The following is a 19,613-nucleotide window of genomic DNA, read 5'->3' on the forward strand; positions in this document are numbered from 1 at the left end:
TAGTAAAGCGACCAAAACGCTGGCTTGCATCCATAGATGCTTCTCAAGCAAATCCCAGAACGTCATTCTCCCCTTGTACTTGGCCTTGGTGAAGCCACAGCTGGAGTACTGTATCCAGTTTTGGGCTCCACAATTCAAAAAGGATGTGGAGAAGCTTGAGAGAGTCCGGAGAAGAGCCACGCGCATGATCAGAGGTCAGGAAAACAGACTGTACAACGACAGGCTGAGAGCCATGGGGCTCTTTAGCCTGGAAAAGTGCAGGCTCAGGGGTGATCTGATGGCCACCTATGTTCATCAGAGGTGACCACCAGTATCTGGGGGAACGTTTGTTCACCAGAGTGCCCCAAGGGATGGCAAGGTCAAACGGTTATAAACTACTGCAAGACTGTTTCAGGCTGGACATAAGGAAGAATTTCTTTACGACTCAATGATCTTCCAAGGTCCCTTCCAGCCCTAATGTCTATGAAATCTATGAAAAAAAAAAACCCTGAACTCACCGGCTCCCGCAGCCACCTCAGGGCTCTGGGGGCTCATGAAGAGTCCCCATGTGGCGTGGGGCAGTGGGGATTGACTCCACCAGGCAGGAACCAGTGAGTTTGAGGGTTTTTGGTATTTTTTTCTTAAAGGGCTAGAGCTAGGGTGGGCGGGGCAGCCATAGTAGGGCTGGGACAACAGGCGAGAGGGTCGGGGGGCTCATACAGAGCCCCCCATGCAGCATGGGGCAGTGGGGGACAGCGTGGATCACCCCCCCACCCAGCAGCACCCAGTGAGTCAGGATTTTTTTTTTTCCAAAGTGCCAGGAGCTGGGGCTGGCAGGGCAGCCACTGCCAGGCTGGGAGAGCAGGTAGGGGATGGGCCTGGGTGATTCAGAGAGTCGATCAGCCGAATTGATTCAGGACAGTGACTTGAATCACCAAATCAAATCACTGTCCCCCGAATCAGCCATATCTGAATCCGAAGTGAATACTACCCGCTTCGCACAGGTCTATCTATCGTTCTTGTCTCAGCTCTGTACAGTAAAGTTGGGATCACAAGTGCTTGATAAACCATTAGCTCTGTTTTGGATCTGATATTGCAACATTCACCCATTTCCTCAGGCATATGAAGGCTACACTTGCACATCTGAGGTGATGTTGGATTTCTGTGAGACATGGCTTCTGAGCTACAGGAAATAACATTCTCCAGAGTCTCACTATGAATCTGAATTACCAGAGGTGGGGACTGCTCATTAAGAGCTTGCTGATTGGGGGTCTTCATCTTCTGAATGTTAACCATCAGTCTCATTTTCTTGTATGCCTTGGTAAAAACATTGATGATTGCCTGAAGGTCTGCTTCTGAGTTAGCATGCATTACAGCACAGTACAGCAAACTGGAGCTCGATGACTGAAGTCAGGATGGTCTTGGTTTTGGCTCGCTGAGATTAAACAGCTTACTACGCATTTGGTAGTTTAGTTTCATTCCAACTGGAAGCCTGTTGATGGTAAGATGTAGCATCACGATAAGGAATATCAAGAATTTTGGAGTGATGAAGCAGTCTTGCTTATCTCCCATCTTAACCTCAAAAGGATCTGTGATAGATCTGTTACTGAGAATCACCGCTTACATACCTTCAAGAAGCAGGCAGAAAATGGTGATGAATTTCAGTGGACATCTATACTTCAGAAGGATCTTCTACAGTGCTTCTCTGCTGATAGAGTCAAAGACTTTCATGAAGTCAAAGAAGGCCATGTAGAGAGATTTGTGTTGTTCTTGGCACTTTTCCTGCAGCCGGTGAGCTGTGAAGATCCTATCAGTTGTACCTCTTGATGCCCTAAACCTACACTGAGATTCTGAGAGGAACTCTTCAGAAAGTGGAAGGAGATAGTTCAGGAGGGTTCTCACAACGATCTTTCCTGTGGTGGACAGCAACTAAATTTTAGTTGAATTTTTATGAAACATAGTTGAAATTTTATTAAACTAAAAATGGCAATTTCTTAATCACAAGAAAATACTGGGCATGTCTCCATCTGAAAATACTCAAGGCTGCATTTACTTTAGAGTAATTTACTGTAGAGTAAAACCACTCTGGGCAGGCATCTACACATGTGGTGGGCGAGGCAGGAGCAGATTTGCTGCCCCTGGCAGCAGTCTCCTCCCATCCCCTCTGGCCCTGGCACCAGCCCCCCGCACCAGTCAGGGGGAGCTCTAGACTCCCCCTGGGTGCTAGCCCAGGGACTGTCAGGGAGCACAGGGCCAGAACACAGATATCTCCTGGCAGGGGCTGGGAGATTACTTCCAGCCCCTGGAAGCTGCCTGTTGCCAGGGTGGGCTCTGGTGGCGGAACTCAGGCAGAGACAATGTCCCCTTGCCCCAGCAGCAGGGAGCTCCCAGCTCCCCAGTCAGAGGCTTAGAAAGAGCTGCAGGGGAGGGGCAGGCCCTAGCTCCCTGCCCCATCCACTGAAATGGAACAGTCCCCATCCATCTCCAGGCTGCATGTACAGATGTCTTTATGTACAGGCATCTCTGTGCAGCCTGGGACTGTCCAGGAACTGTCCCTGTCAGGGGCAGGTTGCAGCCAGCTCCAGGCTGGGATGGGAACTCTTCCCATTCAGAACGGGGGTAGGAGCTTGTTCCCAGCCCCCGCTCAGTGATCATGATTGTGGAATAGGGGCTGGGAGCACCCTGCTGCTGGGACAGGGGGACATTGTCCCCACCCAGGCTCCAGTGGCAGAGCCCATCCCAGCAGTGGACAGCTCCCAGGGACAGGGAGCAATCTCCTGCCCCCTGCTGCCGAGCTGACCAGGAGCAAATTTGCTCCCAGTTGACCATCTACACATGCCGTACTGTGCAGTAATTACTCAGCAGTTAATTTGCTACTTGCATTTGCAGGTAGCAAATTAATTGCCAAGTAAAGGAATTACTGTGCAGTAAGGGTCAGCACATATAGACGGTGACACTTACTATGCAGTAATTAGCTCTACTGTGCCATAAAGTGTCTTGTTTAGACTCACCCACTAAGGATCAGTTCTGATTAAAGAGTTTTTAGTGTTGGTTACTCCAGTTAACCTTACATTGCCAACACAGGTCATAAGATGGAAGCCAAATTCTATTTCATTTTTATTGACAGAACTACCTACAGAGTTCCAACCAGTTATCTGCCTAGGCTGTTATCTTGCATTTTCTCCTACTAGCCTGGGTTTCCCTAGTCTATCATCTCCTGGCCTACCCTTCTTACAAAAGGACTCTTTCCTCTGAAGTACGTGAGATTGGCTAGTGCTGGAGACAGAATAATGGGCTACTTGTTTCACTAGTTTAATTCAATGTGGTGATTCTTATTTGTAAAACCATGTGTACAGTACCAGGCATCACTGCAGGGCAGAATCTGAAGACAGTGGGATTACTTGTATGATAAACACGTATTGTTCAACCAGAGTTTAGATTTTTTTCCATTTCACCATCACCAGTAATAAAGGTTCAGCTAAACCTGAGCAACCTCACTGCGTTCAGAGTAAGTCTGCAGCAATACACATGCAACTCCACTATAAACAATTCACACATTCCTTAATCTATATTCCCCTGAAAGCAGCAATTATTCTAATTCTCAGCAACCCTCCACAAACTTTCTGGGTTATGTAGGAATCTGTTTATTGGGCTATTTTGGTTTAGATAAATGTATTTATCTATTCATTATATACATGATATCTTTTCTTTTTGATTCAGGGGAAAAGAAGGAATATTCTATTATATTCTAGGAACATAATTATATTCTGAATTAGCCATAGTGCATTGTTTCCTATGTAACCAGAGGAGAAGAAATACAAGACCTGTAAATATATTTCTTAAATCTATACAAAGACAATAAACAGGAAGTAGCACTAATAACATGATTTCTTTAATAAAATGGCTAACATGCCAGCACATATTCTAGAGCCATTGTGAAACCATCTCCTCCTTCCCCTCCAATTAAATATATTTTCCTTAAAAATAATTCTGTCCACATGAACCATTCCCTATCTCCTTGTGACACTAATTGTTATTGTTTCTATTATTGTACAGTGCAGAGGGACATGAAGAAGGTGGAGAGTTGGATTTTAGTGCCTTACTGAAAAAGAGGTAAGTAAAATCGTCAGTCTGTGAGCAATAAATTATCCAGCTCCTGTAGAACAGCTTCGGAAGATACTAAAATTAGAATACATTGAAGTTCCACGAACTCAGAATTGTGACTGTGTTCTTTAAAATAGCTCCAGCTGAGAGAAACTAAAGCAATAGATTTATGAATTCTCCAAAGTCTATTGCACCCTAGTATTCTTTACTGCATCTTCAGGCCACGTCTTCACAAATCAAAAACTTACTTTTTATAAGATAGAAAAAAATACAGCCTTACAGCCTGGGACTAGAGTAGTTGTGCGCTTTATCTACCGCCTTCTGTTGGAGAAAATTAAGTACAGTATAGAAAAAAATGACTTCTAGAGGTAGTACTTGCCTGGAATGTCATCTTCTAAACTGTCAGTGGGCCTGGAGAGCTAGGGAAATCAAAAGTTTATTCTGTATATTATAGGCAATTCTAACTCCTCCAGTTCTGGTTCCCAATTTATACTTTCTTTTCATTTCATGGCATCTACTCTTCTTTCTCTGGTCCTTCATGGCCTTCTTTTGATCCAATTACTTGTGCTTCATCGTTTTATTCTCCTTGTCAATCTAAATGCAATGGTTCGGATTCTATTCCTGCAACAGAGAGTAAGATTTCTATTTCATCTCATATACTGCATGAAGGAGACTGAATATAAGGTCCACATGTTTTGAATAATGCATGAGTCTCTTTTTCTCTCACATGTTGAGCATGGCAAATGCCCTGGATTCAGGCAATTTGAGAGAGAGTTATCACCTACTGATTTCTAACTGAGAAGTGCTTTTAAACAGCTACAGCATTCAGAAGGCGTGCATTCAAATCACGTATTTTCCTCAGCTTTTTTGTTTTTCCACCATCCTACTCCTTTAAAGGCATTATCAAATTATGCTTGGGTTTCCAATCATAATTTTCTTCACAATACAAGGCTTTACGTTCTTCCATATACTTACACCACTCTTACAGAAATCAGAGATGGAAAGACTTCTTTGGTCACAGTTATTCCATTCTCCTACTATAGAAACTAATCCTTTTAATATATATTGCAGGGTTTTGACCAGACTCTCTAAATTTCTAAGTAATGAACCTTCTAATACTCTACAATACTAATAGATATATCTGTTAGAAAATATCTTGTAATCCAATTAAATATTCCTTTGCTCATCTTCATCTCATTACTGCTAGACAGAGTACTCTGTATACAGTGCACATTTCCTTTCCCTTATTCTCTACTATTGTCAGCTTATTACTGACAAATGACCTAAGTTGCTGTTTTGCCAAGTATATTTATCTTGGACTGAAGGATGAAGAGCGTAACTTTATAATGTCCCTACAGAGACTCCAGCTGGGAGAGGAAAGAAATGCAATAATAGAACCTTCCTACTTACATGGTGATCATGCAGCAGAGTCAGATAAAAAAAAAAAAGGTGGGGGAAAGGGAAGCCAGAGGGGGAGGGAAAAACCCCATGCTCTCAAGAATTGTTGGCACACTGGTGTAAATATTCACTACTGTGATTTAGGAAAGCTTGTAACTTTTGCTTTTTATTCCATTTTAAAAACTAAAAAGGATTAAAGGCATCATTAAGCCTTTTCTCAAAGTAAAAATATTCTCTTTGGCAAACAAAACTGGAGAAAGCAACATATTGAGGAACTGTCTAGAGATGCAGAGAGGTAGAATGCAGGGATCACTTCTTTTGTTACTTCCTTCAGTTTCTGTCTTGCCTTTCCCAGCAAGCACTCCTGTGCCCAGATAATGCATACATGGAGAAAACTGCATTTTAACACTGTATTTTCTGGCTACTGTACATTAATTGGCTGGTGCAGACAGACAGGGGTCAAAGGCCAAGGAAAGGGCATGCATTGGGAAAGGGAAGGGAACAGTTGACACGGTAATATGAAATAGGATAGTGGTGACATACAGGTGTCAAAGGCCAAGGAAAGGGCATGCATTGGGAAAGGGAAGGGAACAGTTGACACGGTAATATGAAATAGGATAGTGGTGATAGACCTTGAAGGAGGTGACAGCTGACAGAGTCCAATCAATCTGTGGTAATGGGATAGGAAGGAACCACCTCTGCAATGTACAAAACTATTTTTAATCCCCCCACACATGTTTAAAACATTTCAGCTGCCTTTTCTGTTTACAACAGATTCAGTGAACTGCATCTTAATGTCCCCAGGTGCATAGTTAACCTATGAGATGTTCCCTCCAGATAAAACCTCCAAAATCAGGGTGAGTAACGTAAGGATAGGAGAAACTTTAGAAGCCCACGTTCCCTGATTTTCTTCCTACAGTGCTTACCCAGGGAGGGTGTCCCTATTGGCAGGGGGGAGAAAGCAGTTCATTTATGTGAACACCATAAAGCTTATTAGAACTAGGAGAATGTTTTAACCAAGTTAAAGTGGTGACAGGATGGAGAAACATGCAGCCCAGGACTTGTTGGTAGAGAGAGAAATATTTCCCAGTTCCCTGCATTCAACTCAACATGAATTAAATCATGAACCTCAGCTGTAAAATATCATATTTTAGTCTGTAGTAGCAATTTAGAAGCAAAGAAAATTAAGAAATATTAGCTACTTACAAACAAGGCTGACAGTACAGTCTTGGGAATATTCTGGTCTCATATTTTAGTTCATATAAAGATGGATTTAGGGAGGGCTTACTGCATATTTTGGGATGCACAGATGTATGTTTTGTATTCAAGTTAAACGCACTTTTTGGTTGAGTAGGTGATACCCATTGCCTAAAAGTAATAGTCTTGTAAGAGCTAGGAGAAGATCTCATGGGTCTTTTGAGATTCTGGCTAGTATTATTCGTCCTAAAGAATCAGTGTATTTGACCATATACAAAACACAGAAAAAGTTAAAGGGCCAAATTATCTACTGCTATAAATAAGTGATACTCTATTGATTTCCAAAGCATTTTGCCCATTTACAGTAGTAAGGGATTTGGCCCACAGACTTCATCCTATAAATATTATACTGAAATATTACTGAACAGAGAAAATGAACGGCCATACAAAGGATATGCAGTTTTGAAAGGTTAAAATGGTTTAACATTTAAGAAAGGTTGTTTAGTAATTTGCACAGGTATGAAAAAGTTCCAGTCTAGAGAATAAGGTTATATAGTACACATGTATCAGGAAATAATACAAGAAATGGCTTGGCTAAGTAATGACTGAGGAAAGTAAAATAATCCTCTAAAATTTCTAAGTGAAGTAAACACTAAAGATAGAAGTTTTTTCATGTGCTCCGACAGAGGATAACTAGAAATAATAATGGGATGAAACTGAGCAATGGAAAATTTGACATGAATGTTAAGGAAATCTGTTTGGTAGTGAGATATATTAGGTTATGGAAGACTTATCTCATGATGAATGTAAAAATAACCTAGATAAATAATTTAAGTATGTTTTGAATAATCCTATCCTAAACTTTCAATTGGAAGGTATAAATATGTTGAGCATGGAAAGAAAATTAGATTTGACCTGATAAGCCTTTCCCATCTTTTGTGATTCTATACTTACTTTTGAGCTACGGTTTCTTCCTCAGTATTTCCTTGCTTCAATTCAGACCTTACAACTCAAGTAGGAAATCTGCATGTAGCTAGTATTATAAAAGGTGCTTGTGAACTAGGTGAGGGTGCTCTACCAGGAAGAAATACAAGTCACTTTGCAAACACACAAGAAGCTGATAAAAAATATGTAATGGGGAGGGTGTCTAGACAAGGCAGACATATTCTTATGGGGAAGCATATTCACTGTGTCTATATTTCTTAGAAAGACTTCTAGCTTGAGATCCAGCTAGCCCTTCTGTAATAGATGATGACAAACCATCCTAAAGAGCAATTTTCTAAGTTAAAGTTTTTAAGTGCTATGTCCCCACTCCAAATGACTGAAGCACCACCCTCAAAGATGGGCATTGATGCTGAAACCCTGATGATTTGTTTCAGCACTATAATAGTAGCATTCTTGTTACAAACACCTTTCTAGGAGAAACAGTGGAATATTAGACCCATGTGCTTTAATCTACCGTGGATGCATGTACACAAGATTTTTACTGTGGAGCTGACTAACTAGCTCTGTAGTAAAGCATCAGCATGTGCACATGCAGTCCTATTAGGCCAGGGTAAACTAATGAATCCACAGTAGGATAGTATTGCCCATACAAGTTCCAGCCTACAGCAAAATTATTTATTCTGCTGCAATGTACATGTAGATGCTGACCGGGGCTGGCTGGGGCATGAGGGCATTGGTGATATATAGGGGGTGCATGCAGCTGCATATACATCCCCTGAAATTGGCTGTACACCCCTTGAGACTGGCTGCCACCGCCGGTGCTGATGACATCTGCAGGCAGTCACTGCTTGCCAGCCCCCCACCACCACTGACACTGTCGGTGGCATCTGAGGGAGGTTGCTGACCACTGGTCAGCGCTTGCTACTCGTCGTCCCCCCCCACCCCCACCCCTGGCCCCCAACACCACTGCAGCTGTCTGCGGGCAGTCCCCGCTTTGCCCACCCTCACCACTGACATCAGCGCAGCCGCCTGTGGGCAGTCCCCACTTGCTGCTGCCACACCCCAGCTGTCACAACCGCCACTGCTGCCGCTGCCTACGGCCAGTCGCTGTGCCCTATTAGCCTCGAGAGGCATGAGACATTCATGCATGAGGGAGCTACAGTATGGGGCTCCCTACCAGCTAGCCCTGCACTGTAGCACCTTCATGCCCCAGCCAGTCCCTATGCAGCATGTTGAGCTGGGTCGGAGCAGCCCCAGACTGGTTGGCTGACTGCCGGGGCCCCCTGCCAGCCAGGGCTGTTCCACCTTGGTTCTTTGTGCTGCGATCCTGGATGCACATACAAATGCCACGTCTGGGAACAATAAACTCCAGTGCTAACTGTACCAGAGTTTCTTGTGTCAAATTAATTTCACATGTAGATGCACCCTGTACAAACTAACTCCATTCATCCTGCATGCTCCTTGCATGAAGTGACATTTCGTACATAAACTAACAAGAATCATTCTTTCTCTGTAGACATTTGTAGTGGTATACACCTGCAAAGGAAAAGAAAATCACATAATCCTCTAAGTTTCCTTGCACTGCCTGATGCATAGCTTATGCGTGATTAGTTGGATGGGGTTCATCAGTGAAGATTGCCTTGGTAAAAGGGGCATTCTGTTACATTGGATTCTTGTTCCTAGTGATATCAGAAACAATCCCTACAAGAAATGTTAAGAAGTCATGGTTTATCTGGGAGATGGTAGAGCCTATACTTTATGTCATGCCTCCTTCTCCCTTCACAGAGTTTACCACAGCCTCTCTTTTTCATGGGAAATCCACTGACAGTAATGCCAGGCAGTAATCCTACTTTTTTGGATAAGCATGGGACAATAAACAGTTCCCAGCAGGAGGCATAAGCTGGTATTTATATCTAAAATATAAAACATGAGATAGAATTCTGGAGTGTGAGAATGAAGCCAATTTCCCTAAGAATGGCATCACTCCGAGAACATATTTCAGTGCAATAGATCTTTCATGACACTGCTGCTCAAGTGCAGACTAGTGTTTTAATGGTGAAGATGATGATGGTTCTGTTGTATTAACACATGCTGCCCTTTCTCCTGTCCATTGGGATGCTGCATGCTTTTCCAAATGCTTCTCTGCATCATTCTCGAGTCCAGCAGCTTCTTGCGCTCAGTAAATAGGTAAGATTTTAATCAATCTCTTTTTCTTTTAGTGGACTTTCATAATGATAAATTTTAACAGAAGTAGAAAGTTTCCTGCAACAGATCAGACTAATTCTCACTCTGGTCTTGGTCCACCAAAGTGTATTCTCCTGCGATAACCAGCTCTTTAGACCAGTGGTTCTCAAACTTCTTTTTTCGCGGACCACTTGAAAATTGCTAAGGGTCTCGGCAGACCACTTAATAAACTTGTTTTTGTTCTACAAATCAAAGCACACAACTCATATTTTAATATGAGTAGTCTTACTTACAAGTACAGATATTCTCAATTGTTCTGCAACCTTTCTGCGGGCCACCTGAATGGAGCTTGCGGACCAGTGGCGGTCCACGGACCACAGTTTGAGAACCTCTGGTCTAGACAATCCACAAGCTAAAGAGCCCATTGTAAATACTGTTTTTACTGTCCTGCTAGCTGGTATCTCCCAATATAAGTATCTCTGAATTCTAAGATTTTATTATAGATAACTTCCCATCACAAATGGCCACGTTCTTCAGACAACCCACAATTCACTTTAAACAAGAGAGAATAATCTTGAGAAACAGACTGATTTCTTAAAGCCATAATACCAACAATCAGAATTGGAAAAGATGACCAGTCTTGTGGATAAGCTAAATACTATCTTGGGACTCAGAAGATCCAGGCTAGCTTTCCTGATTTCCCACAGATTACTTGTGTGATCTTAGAAAAGGCAATCTCTCTGTGCTTCAGGTCTCCATCTTTAAAATGGGGATAATACTTCATATATCCAGCTTGTCTATTTAAAGTGTAAACTCTTCAGGACATGGACTCTATATTAATATGCATATGTGTATCCTATAGCACAATTAGGCCTTGAACTCTAAGCATTTTAGTAAGTCTAAGCATTACTGTACTAAAAATAAGTATATAGCTATTATGGAGGAATTGCTTCGTTCAACCAAAACATAGTTTGCCAAGCTAAATCCTGTTTTGAAACCCTTTCTAGTGTGACATTAACTTTCTAATCCTGTCAGAACTGAGGCAAAAACTGAATCACAGCCCAGTGTTGATGTCTGGGAAATCCTGAGGAAAGCCCCTCCTTCTGAGTATGAGAAAATTGCTTTCCAGTATGGGATCACAGACCTGAGGGGGTTGCTGAAACGACTCAAACGCATGAAGAAGGAGGAGAAGAAAAGTACAGGTTGGCAAGTTGTATTTGTAGGACTGTAGCTATAGCTGGGTGACAGAGGTGCCAGCCCTGGGTGCCCATTTAGAGGGGATGCCAGAATGGAGGCCCCTTAGGAGCTCACGCTGCAGCAGCCAGAGCATGATGAGCCTGTGCCATGGCAAATACGATTCTACCTCCAATCCCCAGTTCTCTGGCACTTGGCACAATACCACACACACACACACACACACACACTGCCCAGAGCAACAAAATAGCAAGCTATACCTCCGTGTATTTCTTCCAAAAATACCGTACTTTCTCACTTACTACATACCCTGACCATTGCTGCCCAGCCAAAAGCTACAGTTTTTAGCCTTTCACAGCTACTGCCCAAAATGGCAGCAGGTTTTGGCTGCGGTGCCAAAAGCTACTGACAATTCAGCAACAGTTGTGAAAAAACTTAAAATAACTGTGATGCTACAGAGTTTACTCTCACCATCCCTCCCTTCCTGGCTAGGAGAGAAGAACAGCCGCAGCAGCCATTACAGCTTCCTTATGCTTGAAATCTGGTGCAGAAATCAGCTTCCCTGCTTAAGATATACAACCCAGTTTTGGAGGGCTAATTTTTGGCCAAGGGTCTGTGTAGTATGTGAATAAATATGTCTTCATTTTGCTGTTCATGAATGCCCCATCATCAGCTGGGCAATGGCAAAGTACAGGCGAAGGGAAAAAGAAATATGATAAAACTAGCTTTCCCAACTTTTCTATGATCTTGTATACCCAAGATGCCTGTTGCCAAAGATCAGACTGATACTAGGTGCTCTGGACTGCCTTATTCCTGACCCTTGAAAGCTATATAAATCCTCCATTTTGCTAACTGCCCCCAATTACTGTGATAAGACTCTGGGATTGTCTTCGTCTCTGGCTTTAAAAAAGGCTGGTTAATTTTGGTAAATAAAAATTTCCCAAGGTATGGATAGGCACTTTTTTTTTTTTAAGGAAAATTTTTCGTGTCCCAGGTCAAACAAGCCAGATCAGGTCCAAATCTGTTTGAATCATTCATGAACCACTTGGGGACCTATTACCAGCAAGTATTCTCCACCCCACCCTGGGACTTCAGATACTTCCAAATCCTTCAGCAGGCATCCTACATGCAGTCCCACGCCCGGAGTCTTGGGGTTTGGACGCCCCTGAGTTTCACTTGCCCTCAGCTGTATGGCTGCGGGAGCAAGCTAGGGAGAAGTCTCCCATTTCCATAAAGTCAGCATGTAGCCAAGATCCTCCCACTGGAAGCTGGCCAGTGGGAAGCTAACTATGAGGCTCTTGTAGGGAGTCCTGTCTGCAAGCAGACAAGAGTGCACCCTCCACTACACAAAGCCACTGGTAAGGCACCTACTTGGTCAGGTACTTCCCCTTGCCACCTTCATGGTCATGGTATTTCCCCTGCCAGGTAAGTATGGTGCTAGTACCTCAGCACTATGTAGCAGTATGGCATGATGTACCATATAGTGCTGTGGGGGTGCACAGGCATTCCAGCCCCCTGGCTGGAGAGCTACAAAGTCACCTCAAAGGCAAGCTCCCCATCTGGGTGTCTCTCTGCCCCCTGAGGAGCCTAAGCACTGATAACCTGCATTCTCTTTTGCTAGGAAAAGGGTCAGGCATCAATAATCAACCCCTACCTTTTCACCCCCGCCACTTCCATAGTGTCATTGTCACTTCCAGAGTCCCAGTGCTTGCAGCAGTGAGAGGAATTCCCACACCCTAACCTTCCCTCCCTGTCCCCCCCACCCACTGATCAGCTGATTGCCAGAGCTAGGGAGAGCCACCTCTGGGAATTACTGTCACTTTAACAGCCCTGGAAAGAGCTGGGACTCAGTAGCAGCAGAGTCCCAACAGGGCTCCCTGACAGCTTGCAGCTGTGTAGGCTGTCAGGGAGCTGGTCACTCTCCCTTCCTCCCTCCCTATTGGAGGTGGCCTTGAGACTCCTGTAGTGCCATTACAAATAGTGCTAGAAAACTGAAAAGTTCCTCTTCGAAAAAGGTACTGTTTTGTGGCACTTTCATTCTTTGTAGCACTACAAACAGCTTTACCAGCTGTACATTCAATTTCTGTAGCATTCATAGGCGCCAACCCAATGGGTATGCTGGGGCTCAAGCACCCACTGAAAAAAATTAGTGGGTGCACAGACCCCATGGCGTCACACTTGCAGATGTTAAAAAAAAAAAAAAAAAAAGGGGGCGGGGGCTTTACCAGAAGCAGCAGTGTATTACTTCAACACGGCTCTGCAGTGCCTGTAAAGATCAGGCACTTCAGCAGGGCTTTTTGGTACTTCTGGCTAAAGCTGATTCAATCCGCTATTAGGCAAAAGTGATAAAAAAGCCCCACTAAAGTGCTCAGTCTTTACAGATGCTGCAGAGCCAGGTTGAAGTAACCTCTTCTGGGCATGCACAGGGCTCAGCATGGGAAAGTTAAAAGTAAAGCACCATGTTTAGGGGGAGTGCACATCTGCAAGCACCCACCAACAAAAAACAAAATCAGTGCCTATGTTATCATTACAAAGGCATATTTAGTACTACAGATGTAATGCCTATCCATAGCCTCAGAAACACTATAGGCACCACTCCTTAATAATTTTTTTGAATCTTTTCTAGATTAGAATTTAAAGATGATATGTTAGTATGTGTTAGTTAACTTGAGTTAGCTAATACATTTTAATGTATAGTGCTGAAGGCACAGTGTTTATAGATACTAAATAATTAAAGAGAAAGCCTAGAAGGTACCTTAAGCTTTAACTCAGCCAGCTCAGGCCACATGAAAGTACAACTGGGTGTATCTACACTTGAAGTTACTGTGTAGTAATAAACTCCAGGATAGTTCATGCCAGAGTTTATTGTTCCTGGGTGCAGTGTCCTCACATGCGCCTGGGACTGCAGCACATTGAGCTGGGGTGATGCAGCCCCAGCTAGCAGAGGGCCCAGGGGGTCAGCCTGCCAGCCCAGAGCTGCTCTGACCAGGCTCAGTGTGCTGTAGAGGGGCTGGCTGGAGCACAAGTGTGCTACAGTGTGGAGCTAGCAAGCAGGTAGTCCCCACACTGAAGCACCCTCATGCCCCATCCAACCTTGTTCCCATCTACACATGTTGCGGCAGCGCTATTTACTCCACCATAGTATAGTACTTGTGTAAGCTGTGGCAGCCCAGTAGGGGGGCACTACTACGCAGAGCCACCCACCTCACTGTACCAGGCCCAAAACCATGCTTCGGGAGTCTCCCCTGGGGATCCTGTGTCTAGCCATCCCCTTTCCTGGAGAAAACCCAAAAGCCTGGGGTAACACTGCCACCACCTAGGCAGTGGTCTCTGGTATGGCTCTGTGTAGCCCAGGGTACACAGACACTGCAAGCCTTAGGAGTCCTTTGCCCACAGTAATATTTTGGGGTGATTCTTTCCGCCTGAAGCATCCAAAGATAGCCTGCTGTACTGGAGAAAAGTAAATAGCCAAGCCAACCTTAGCCAGCTGTGCCAAGGGAGAGAAAAGACCTGTCTCTCCCCTAAGGAATTTACAGCCAGGCATACTGTAACCTGATCATTTTATTGATCAGGGGAAGAGAGTTGGGGGTAGAACAAAAGGAGTTTAAAAAAAAACAAACCACTTTGAGCAAACACAAATTTGAGTCTTTACAGGGATTGGGTTTTGGGACCTTTTTAATATGCTTCTGAATTACTTAGGCCTAATCTACTAGCTAGATTCCAGATTTCTACTTAGGCAGACAAGGTTCCTTGGGTGAATTTGATATCTTTTATTAGACCAACCCAAATGGTTGGAGAATAGTTATTAAGCAAGCTTTCAGGTTCAAAAACCCTTCGGCAGGCTAAGGAAGCTTCAGCAGTTGGTGTTTACACATTCATCCAGAGATTCTCTGAAGGCTCATGGCTTCTATGTTCCCAAAATGCCACCTGAAGGAGGAGAGAGAGTTCTCCATCCCCTCAGGAATTTTTACAGCTTGGTCCAGGTTGTATCAAATGGTAGCAGCCACAGTGAAAAACAGAGGGGTAGCTGGAATGTTGCAATCCAGGGACAGACAGAGAGGGATTTCTTCACATAAGGCAACATCACATCTTTTATCTTAGTTTAGCTAAGGCCAGAGAATCATAGAAAAGATGTAGCGGGAACACTGTGGGAACAAAAAATAGAAAAAAAACAAATGGGGTGATATGAATTGAACAGAATTAATTAGGTCTTGAATCAATAGAAAAGGCTATAAATGCAAGGGAAAAAAATGTGGAGAAGAAAAGTTATTAAAGTAGCCCATTTGTAACCCTTCTTTATTTTAGCATTCCTCAAGAAACTGGATCCTGCTTACCAAGTGGACAAAGGACAGAAAATCAAATTTACGGTGGATGTTGCCAACCCAGATGCTGATGTGAAATGGCTAAAGAATGGGCAGGAGATCCAAGTTAGTGGCAGGTAAATTAGGAAAAGACAGCTCAGAAATCCAAATTGAAACAAATAGAAAACCTAACCATCTTCAAGAAGAGATGGTCAATAGAAATGACAAAAGAAGAGGAAGGCCAGAAGGGGAAAGGGAAAATACACAAAGATTTATATGGGTGCCAAGATTGATGGCTTGTTAACATTTGAAATGACTTTTTAGTTCACAGTTCTCATCATTGTTTTTTCTTCCCTTCCTCTCATGTTCTCACTTTTTGTACATGGAATTTAACACAACCATCTGTCTGCTCAGCAAGTAAGTCCTCTGATTATACATTCTCATTTCTATAATTTTGGGGGGGATCCAGTAAGCTTTCCCTTCTTGTGTCAGATGTACCTGCATTATAAGACCAACCTGAAGTGATTTTGTGCATGAGTTCTGATGGGGCCACATGGTGAAAATATGTTCTTAATGACTGGCATTTAAGCATAATATTGTTCAACTATCTCCTTTGTATGAACATTTCTTTGTAAACCCCTCCCTCAAGCTTACACTGTTCAAGTGGATAACTGTCTTTAAAACTCCTCCTCTCCCTTCTACCAGAACAGGGATGCTTGGCTACTGCCTTCACCCACATCAGATAGGGCAGCTCATGATAAATCATTCTTCTTCTCAGCCATGCATGGAGAAAGGTGGCTAGTTCTAAGGGACAGACTCCATGCTCATTATACTTAGTTTCTATTTACATTTCTTCAGATATATTTTTGAGGCTGTTGGGAATAAAAGGATTCTGACTATCAATCACTGCTCCCTGGCTGATGATGCAGCATATCAATGTGTGATAGGTGAGGAGAAGAGCTTCACAGAACTATTTGTCAGAGGTGAGTGACTGCCAGGTGGAGGTGCAGATCTACTTTACCCCCATTTACTAGTATTTCCTGTTTCTGAGCATTGTTAAATCTTAGAGAGAAGAAAATAAACAGTCCAGTGAGATTAGTGGGAGTTGAGGGCTTCTTCATATGTTAAGATTCATTGTTTCAGGAAGCAGATTCAGAAAGACAAAACTCTACTGCTTATAGGTGGCTCACATCTGGAAGGCTGTTTTCTGAAAAATGATGACTACAAAGTTACTAAAAATGGAAACTTAGAGCCTGCAGAAGCTGAAAATGTCAGGCAAACTATATAAACACATCAATTTAGAGTTTAGATTTAAGAAAAATGATCAACACATCATATTTACTCTCTTTTATAAATCAAGAACAAAGTAGTCTATGAATAAAATTAATGATGTAATCTGGCACAACAAATTTTATGTTCCTATTGGACATTGGCAGATGTTGTGCAAGGGATGGAATTAATTCACCATAGTTGCTGTGGGAATAAAACTATCTCCCCTCAGATTACTGCCTCTTTCCCTGCTGAGATGGAAGGGAAGTGATGGGGCTCTTAGCCATCCTTTCTGTTCTACTCTTCAGACTCTTGCTTACAATAGACTTGTTCACTTCCAGAGCCTCCAGTCCTGATCATCCACCCACTGGAGGACCAAATGGTGATGGTTGGAGAAAGAGTGGAGTTTGAGTGTGAAGTGTCCGAGGAAGGGGCTACTGTGAAATGGTAAAGAGAATGTAAAAAAATAAGTGATTCCTGGTGTACACTTTTCTGTGGGGCACACTGGGACCATTAGCATTATTATCATGAAGGGGTGTTCAAAATGAAAGGATAGGGACCATCCAACTCAATGCCAAGTGGAGAGGGGCTATTGTAGGCTTATGTACCCAACTGTCTACATTATTTTGAGAGAGAAAGGAAGGAAGGTAGGCAGGCTCCATAAACCCACAGGGTGATTAGCTGGGAAGATGTCAGAACTGATCATAAAACAATAAATGACATGAGGGATGTTTTGTGTGTCCAGATCTTCCTGTTCTTTCACTTAGGGATTCTGCTGATATATTTGTTTTAGTATTTTTTTAGATGATTGTCTTTAGTGAAAGGACTACTATTGTATTTATCTACTTATTTTATTTATTTATTTAAGGTATATTCCACCTTTCCCAACATGGCTCAGGGCAGCATAAAGATAGCAATATGAGAACAGAATACTCACAAAACAGGGAAAAGAAAAAACAACTTAAATGGGAACTAGATTATCAAAGTAAGACAGAGACTCACAGTGGGAGTCTGTTTAGGGATTACTTCAGCCTAGCTTTGTTTGCTAAATGCTTGGCCAAAACAGGAATGTCTTACAGTGCTTGCAAAAGACATCCAGGCTTGGGCTCTGGTAAACCTCAAAAGGGAAGGAGTTCCAGAGCTGAGGAGCAACTCTTGAAAATGACCTCTGCCAAGTTTTTATAAAGTGCACTTAGAATACTGATGGCACATGCTGAAGGTTGCTTTTGGCTGACCTCAGGGATCACAAAAGGGGAATCAGAAAGAAGGTGATCCCTCAAGTATATAGACAATTTAGAGCAAGGATAGGCAACCCCTGGTATGTGTGCCAATTAGTGGCACACAGAGACATTTTCCTCTGCACGCCAGGAGGTGTGCTGAGCAAAATGTTTTAATTTTTTTTTTTTTTTTTTTAAGGTGCTGCTCTGGGCTCGCTGGAGCAGCTGCAGGTCCCAGCGCTATGGCAAGCACTGGGGGCACGGGCAGGAGAACACGGGCAGGGACGTAGTCTGTTCTGCTGACCCCACCACTGTGTCTGTGGCGGGGCTGAGCACTTCACAGACTCAGCCACAGACATGGGGGCAGGGACAGCAGAATGCAGACTTCGTCCCTGCCTGCATTGTCCTCACCCTGACCCCAGTGCCTGCCACAGTGCTGGGGGAGGGAAACCAGCAGCAGGAGGGAAACCAGCAGCCGCAGCAGCCATCTCATGTACCCGATGCCCACACACCTGCATTGCTGGTGGGGGGGGAAGAGGTGGAGGGTGTGCCTGGGCTCTGGCAGCTGGTCTTTGTAGTTTCTTCCTTTTCTTTCCCTCCCCCCGGCTTTTTCTCGTTTTCTAGAGACCTACGAAATTCATGGCAGAAGTGGGGTGTGCGGCAGCACCTTAAATCTTGCAGGCTCCCCCATGCACCCCCTACCACTTAGTGGAGGGGCTATGCTTGCAGCTCACTCCTGGTCAGCAGGGAGGCGAAAACTGCAGTTTTAAACTTCATCATTTTGTCTCCCTGTCATAGATTGGCTGAGTTGGTGCTCGTTGCAGTGGGCCAGTCCGCAGGTGGGTGGGTATGGGAGACCTGGAGCCCTCTTGGGATAGGAGCCTGCACTGCATGGGGGGTTTGTGCTCCCTGGGGCAGCAAGGAGGGGTAGGGGGAGCCTGCTGGCCACGCTAGTAACCTCCTGGCCAGCATTAACCCTGCTAGGTTTCTATGCCAGAAGTGCTGGGGCAGCTGGCTTGGGTGCTCTGGGAGCAATGTAGCAGGCAGCCAGGCAGAGCCATGTGCACACTGGCTGCTGCTGCCCCTGCCCACACCCAGGGCCAACCACCAGGCAGAACACAGCCAAGCAGGGCATGGGCCCCCCTCCCAGCCCCTTCCACCCTCCAGCTCGTGCTGTGCACCACAGAGCCCAACTCCATGGCTTCCCCCTGCCTCAGCACTGCCAGCCTGAGGCTGCTTGCTAAACTGGGATAAAATCATGTAATAAGCCCCCTAAACCCTCCAGCAACTGCAGGTGTTTCCCTAATGAATCAGGGAAGCAAAAACTGCAGTTTTAAACATGGTGCCATTTTTGCCTTCCTGCCAGTCAGCTGCAAGCCCTTCCTGGGGCCCCTCAGCCAATCAGCGGTGGGGACACAACAATGGTCCCAAGTTTAAAACTGCAGTTTTTGCCTCTCTGCCAATCAGGAGTGATCTGCAAGCACAGCCCCTCGACCAATCAGTGGTGGGAGTAGGGCCACAGGGGGAACCTGTAAGATGAAGATGCAGCCAACTTTTGCCGTGAATTTCATAGTTCCTTATTTTTTCCCATTTTTTTTCCTCTCTCTCTCTTTTCCCCCTCTTTTTTCTTTTCTCTTCTCTCTCTTTTTCTCTTTTGTTTCCTTTTTTCTCTCTCTTCTCTCTCTCTCTCCTTCTCCCCTTTTTCTTTTTTTCTCTCCTCCTCTCCCTCTTTCTCTTTTCTTTCTTTCTTTTCCTCTCTCCTCTCCTTTTATCCTCTTCTCTTTTCTTTCCTTTTTCTCTTTTCTTTTGTTTTTTTCTCTTTCCC

At 44.0% G+C, this 19,613-nt stretch overlaps 1 protein-coding gene across 5 annotated transcripts in view; it reads left to right on the plus strand.

Moving 5' to 3' along the window:
- Window positions 1-19,613, plus strand: part of MYBPC3 (myosin binding protein C, cardiac) — a 119,374-nt gene that overhangs the window by 33,517 nt on the left and 66,244 nt on the right. For all 5 annotated transcript variants that reach the window (XM_025216648.1, XM_025216650.1, XM_025216649.1 and 2 more), the window contains 8 exons: window positions 4,036-4,092; window positions 4,714-4,716; window positions 9,787-9,810; window positions 10,843-11,009; window positions 15,307-15,439; window positions 15,717-15,719; window positions 16,161-16,285; window positions 16,913-17,018. In XM_025216648.1, the coding sequence (XP_025072433.1) occupies window positions 4,036-4,092; window positions 4,714-4,716; window positions 9,787-9,810; window positions 10,843-11,009; window positions 15,307-15,439; window positions 15,717-15,719; window positions 16,161-16,285; window positions 16,913-17,018 (618 nt within the window). The remainder of the gene's footprint in view (window positions 1-4,035; window positions 4,093-4,713; window positions 4,717-9,786; window positions 9,811-10,842; window positions 11,010-15,306; window positions 15,440-15,716; window positions 15,720-16,160; window positions 16,286-16,912; window positions 17,019-19,613) is intronic.

The sequence above is a fragment of the Alligator sinensis genome, unplaced genomic scaffold, assembly GCF_000455745.1.
Source record: "Alligator sinensis unplaced genomic scaffold, ASM45574v1 scaffold686_1, whole genome shotgun sequence".
Classification (NCBI taxonomy): Eukaryota; Metazoa; Chordata; order Crocodylia; family Alligatoridae; genus Alligator; species Alligator sinensis.